The sequence below is a fragment of the Bos grunniens genome, chromosome 19, assembly GCF_055505025.1.
Source record: "Bos grunniens cultivar Pamir isolate PY7600 chromosome 19, Bosgru_T2T1.0, whole genome shotgun sequence".
Lineage (NCBI taxonomy): Eukaryota > Metazoa > Chordata > Mammalia > Artiodactyla > Bovidae > Bos > Bos grunniens.
In genome coordinates, this window is record NC_141183.1 from 26,401,713 (window position 1) to 26,407,351 (window position 5,639).

The 5,639-nt window shown below is 61.9% G+C and overlaps 1 protein-coding gene across 1 annotated transcript; it reads left to right on the forward strand.

Moving 5' to 3' along the window:
- The first annotated feature begins 581 nt into the window (after positions 1–581).
- NXPH3 (neurexophilin 3) lies at positions 582–5,265 on the forward strand. Its single transcript, XM_086355467.1, has 2 exons — positions 582–1,123; positions 3,522–5,265. The coding sequence occupies exons 1-2, from the start codon at positions 1,070–1,072 to the stop codon at positions 4,224–4,226; spliced, it is 759 nt and encodes a 252-aa protein (XP_086211593.1). The 5' UTR covers positions 582–1,069; the 3' UTR covers positions 4,227–5,265.
- The last annotated feature ends 374 nt before the right edge of the window (positions 5,266–5,639 follow it).

The window sequence follows — 5,639 nt, forward strand, 5'->3', positions numbered from 1 at the left end:
ACTCCAGTCAAGTTTCCTGTCGCAGCGACTGGACTGAGAGGTACTGGGGGGAGGTGGGGAGGGTTATCCCAGCCCCTCTGAGTAAAGCAGAAGAGGATAGGAATTGATATTATAACCAAAGGAGTACAGGCTAGACACCCAGAAGAACTTCCCCCAGCACAAAAGCAAGTCCTGCAGACAGAAGTGGACTTTGGGCTGTGGAGTCAGGTTACAATAAGGAAGACCTTCTTTTCTGGCTCTCTTGTAATGGGGTTTGGGAAAAATAATCTTTTCAAATTCCAGGTCTCTTGGGGTTCAGGGCAGGGCAGGGCAGCAGATTCTCAGTGCTCCTTACCAGGAACAGGGGCCCTGCTCAGGGTTGGAATTAGTAGGGTCCCTATCCCCGAGGTCACCACCCTGCCTCGCGGAGTAAACTCCGCCCCCAAATCCTGCCCCCTGCGTCCTAAATCCCCGGGTTGCAGGCCGGCAGGGGAGGAGTTAACTCCGGAGGTACCGGCTGGGCTCACAGTACCTGCCGCCGCCGCCGCCGCCGGTGGTGGGAGGGACGAGGAAGCGGGAGCCGCCTGGGCGCCAGGAGCGCTCCAGTCTGGCGGGAGGCAGCGCGGGTAGCGGCGGCGGGGCTTGGCGCGGCCAGGGGCGTCCGCCAGGGGGCGCGCCGCGACGGGGCGGGAGGGGCCATCTGGCCTGGGGAATTAGCTCTGGGGCGAGCGCGCGCGCGGGTCCCCAACACATCTGGGCGAGAGCGACGCCGCTGGAACCGAGGGGGCATATCTGGAGCCGCGGAGCCACCGCGCAGCTGGGGCCCTTCGAGGCGGTCGGGGCGCACATCTGGTCGCGGCGAGAGGGGGCCGCGCCGCGCGCAGCTGGACCAGGGGAGGGGGCGGCGACTGCACAGCTGGACCGAAGCGGGCGGGGTCGGTCCTGGGCGGCTGGCCGCGCGGAGGGCCGCCAGGGGCCGGGGGACTGGAGCATGGGACGGCGCGCCTGAAAGAGCGAGCAGGGGTGAGGAAGGGCCTGGGACCCTGAAGGGAACAGACGCGAGGAAGGGGCACGAGAGCAAAGGAGGAAGATGCAACTGACTCGCTGCTGCTTCGTGTTCCTAGTGCAGGGCAGCCTCTATCTGGTGAGTGATCCGCGGGGAGCGGCGCGGAGGGGCGGGGGCCGGGAGGACTGGGGGAGAGCGCGGGAAGCTTCCGAGCCCGAAAACTTTCTCCCTTCCCCCCAGCATCCCGGGGATGGAGGAGAAGCCTCGAGGCTGGGGGAGAGGGCGGGTCCGAGGCCGGAGACTGTACGGGAAGGGTTAATAGGGGCGGGGAGAGGGTGCTGGGCTGGCCCACCTACTCGGCCGCTGGTGGCGGGAGGTGCGACGGGCACGAGGGAAAATGCCCGCAGACGTCGCCAAGGGTCACTCGACCTCTTCCCGGGCCCCGGGCCGTGCGGAAGGGTGGTGGAGGGTGGCTGTGGAGCTGATGACCTGCTAGGGTAGAGGGTATGGGCTCTTCCGTGACCTCGGGGACGCGGAGGGACCCGGAGGGCCCCGCGTTCTGGGGCCCCCAGCGCACTAGCTGGCCCAGGCGGGGGGTGGCCCCCGCGTCCCTCGCTCCCGCCTTCCCTCCCGCTCCCTCCCTCCTCGCCTGTTGTTTTCCTCTCCTCTCCCGGCTGCGCGCAGCCCGAGCCCCACAGGACCAGGGCAGGCGGCTCCCGCCCCGGGCGCTCGCGGCAGCTGAGCGGAGCGCCCGAAGCCCGCTCCCCGTGCGCTCGCTCGCGCCTTCCTGGCGGCCCAGGACGCGGGGAATCCACACCAGACCCCAGCTCAGGGCGCGAATCCCCTCCGACCGACCGCCACCTACCAATCCTGTCGTGGAGAAGCCTCAGACCCACATCTGGGTCTTCTCAAAACAATAATCCCCTTTGCCATTGTGTGGAAGAACCCTTCCCTTGTCACATCTCCCCCTAGGGCCCTTCTCTTCATCCTCCAGCCATTTAGCTGTGACCCACCCCCGCACCACCCCCCCCCCCGCCCCCTCAGGGTTAAGTACACGCGCACGTCTTCTGCCTTGACCCCAGCCCCGCGGCCCTCCCCTCCTGCTCTCCCTCTGCCCCACCCTTGGGTCCTGGCAGGCAGGGACACCGCGCACAGCCACAGACATGACCAGGGCCAGAACAGGGGACATGAAGACCCCGAACCCCTTTGTAGCCGTGCGTATAACAGCCTCAGGCATTCCACATCCTATCCCAGCTCCCAGCAAATCCAGATGCTGCCCAGCTGTGAGCTGGTACACCTGGTGCTGGTTATGAGACACAGAGGGCCTTTCTTGAAAAGCTGAGCATACCCACGCCAGGCAGCTGTCCTCAGGGAACCTGGTCCATTCCCTGGTGCCCTTCTGAGCTGTCCTGTGTTTGAGCTTGTCAGGCTGTCCTGCCGGCCCTCCCCACAGCTCCTTCAAGAAGCCTCCCCAGATGTTGCCTGTCAGTAGAGTGGATGCAGCAGAGGCCAACCGAGCCTCCGCAGAGCTTTCCAGAGATCCCAGATGAGGGTAGGGTTTGGATAAAACTCCCGAAGAAGGACCCATCTGGTCCGAGAGCCTGGGAGTATGGTGGATCAGGAGGACTGACCCTGAAGGACTTAGTCTTCTAGTGATGTAAACTGTGAGTCAGGTGTCCCCATCTGTGAAATGGGAATAAGATCTCCTTCCTAGTATGTCGTATCCTGGCGTGTTATCATCAGTGGAGTTTGGTCATCCTGGTTATGGAACTCACCCAGGTCTCCCTCAAATCCTCCCATTAAAACCTAAACCGCATTTGTACTTGAGAGAGAACTTCACTGGGTTCTGTTTTCTTTTCCATCATCTGTTGGTTTTCTTTGCCTCTGAGGGTAGAAACTCTCCCAGTGTAGGAATGGTGTCTCATTCAACAGACTAGAAAGTTCCCAAAGGCAAGGGCTGTACCTCCCCTGTCAAACGAGGGGCTCTCTCAGCAGAGAGATGGAGGACCCCTACCTGACTTGGGGCTCTTTGAAGGCAGACAGTGTACCGCCCCCGTTAGCCTGGGAATATCACAGAGGCGGAGGCTGTATCTCTCCTAGACGACAACTGCTCTGTCAACAGAGGGGTGTACTTCTGCGGTCTGATGAAAGCTCTCCCGAGATCAGGAGCTGGGCCTCCCCCATCAGACTTGGAGCTCTCTTAAGAGTAGAAGCTGTGTACCTCTGCATCCTTGGTCCCTGGAGAGAATTCTCCACCATCCTTCCAGACTTTGAATAGTGGCCAGAGGCAGCACAGTGGCGAGAGGAGCTAGGGGTGACCTGAGTGTCAGAACATGAGATGGAACCTTGACACAGGCCAGAATGCACACCCAACCCCCAGTGTAAGTGAGCGATGTGCCGGGGCCCCTCGGCCCCAAGTCAGAGTGGAAGGGAGGGGCAGAGAGATGGTGCTGGTGGTAGGGAGTGGTGGACCGGAATTCCTGAGTCCTCAGAAGGAAGACCCAGGTGCTCACCCTCCTCCCAACTCCCTCCGCAGGTCATCTGCGGCCAGGATGACGGTCCGCCAGGCTCAGAGGACCCTGAGCATGATGACTCTGAGAGCCAGGCCCGGCCCCGGATGCCTCGAAAGCGGGGCCACATGTCCCCTAAATCCCGCCACATGGCCAACTCTACTCTTCTAGGACTGCTGGCTCCACCTGGGGAGGCATGGGGGGTCCTTGGGCAGCCCCCCAGTCGCCCAAACCACAGCCCCCCGCCATCAGCCAAAGTGAAGAAAATCTTTGGCTGGGGTGATTTCTACTCCAACATCAAGACGGTAGCCCTGAACCTGCTGGTCACGGGGAAGATCGTGGACCACGGCAACGGGACCTTCAGTGTCCACTTCCGACACAATGCCACAGGCCAGGGCAATATCTCCATCAGCCTTGTGCCCCCCAGTAAAGCTGTAGAGTTCCACCAGGAGCAGCAGATCTTCATTGAAGCCAAGGCTTCCAAAATCTTCAACTGCCGGATGGAGTGGGAGAAGGTGGAACGGGGCCGCCGGATTTCGCTCTGCACCCACGACCCAGCCAAGACCTGCTCCCGAGACCATGCTCAGAGCTCGGCCACCTGGAGCTGCTCCCAGCCCTTCAAAGTCGTCTGCGTCTACATCGCCTTCTACAGCACGGACTACAGGCTAGTCCAGAAGGTGTGCCCGGATTACAACTACCACAGTGATACGCCCTACTACCCCTCTGGGTGACCCTGGGCAGGCCACAAAGGGCAGGCCAGGGCTGGAAGGACAGGCCTGCCCACACAGGAAGCCATCTGTCTGGATACTGGGCAGGGAAGGGAAGGGGCCTCAGGCAGGGAGCTCCAGGGTGGAGAGGAGGAGAGGCCAAATGTGGCCAGAACCGGGTCTCAGGTGGTGGGGAAGGGGTCGTAGGTGCTGGCCCCAACCTGAGGCTGTGGAGCGAGCAGGACACAGGAGCACTGGCCGAGAAGTGGGTTCTCTGGGTGGCCTCACAGGGCTTCCCCACTGAGCGACAGAAAGATGCCAGGTCCAGGAAGGCCCTGGGGCAGACAGACCAATAGTTACTGAGAGGAGCCTGAAATCTTGGCTCCCTCCTTGCCATCCTGAGAAAGAAGAGCAATGAGGAGATTATTTCATCAATGTGGTCCGAGTGAGCAATGCAGGATGGTTGAGCTGGGGCGTCCTGGCAGCCAGCAGCAGGAACTCTCCAGCCCCACCCAGGGGGCAGCCCTGAGCCCTCATCCTGGACTATGGTCTGAGCTCGGCTTGAGGCGGAAGTGGTGACCCTTGGAGTCTTTGATGTTTTGGCAGAGAGGGAACCTGCTCCTAGCCAGGCCTCCCCTTTCCAAAATCGCTTCTCTTGCCATTCCTCCCCACCCCACCCTCGAGCTGAAGTACCCCTCTGTCCGTAAGACAAGGACGATTGCGATTCTCCCGGCACCAAGGCCACAGGTGGAAGCCACCCGTGAGCCACGTGTTCCTCCCCTGTCCTGCCCCTGCTGGCTCCTCTGGGAGTGACCTTATCCAGCAAGTGACCCTTCCACAGCCAGCCTCGCCCATCAGCCCAGGGCCCGCCTGGATAAAGATGCTGCCTCCCTCGTGGCCCGCTCGGGGCTGGCGAGGCCACACTGTGGTGGGTGTGCTGGACCTGTCCCGTAGTGTCTGTCTGTGGGGGTGGGGGTGGGGGGTGGGGTTTGTGAAATCACCTGATGGTCAACTTGTGTGTGCAGACTCTTGTTCACCAAGCAGGGAATAAAGCTTTCCTGGATATCGGACTCTGAGTTGTTGGGGACAGGGGGTGGGGGGAGGGCCCCGTGTGCCCAGTGTCTGGCCGGCGTCTCTCAGATGACAGCAGGACATTTCCTGAGGCCGGAGCTGCGGGGCTCCAACAGCTGCTGGAGCTGATGCTCCAGGGCTTCCCTCCCCGCCCCTGCCTAGCCCCGGAAGCTGGGCAGATGCTGGCTGGGCCTGGCGTTTGCCAAGCACCTGGGAAGGAAGAACTAGCAGGCAGGTGGGCCACACAGGGTGGGTGATCCTGGTCACCTTCCCAGGTCGCCGTTTGGGTGGGCCCACTGGGGTACCAATGTTCTGTCAATATTTGCCCTGTGGCTTTGGGTAAGTCCACTGTCCTCTGGTTCTCTT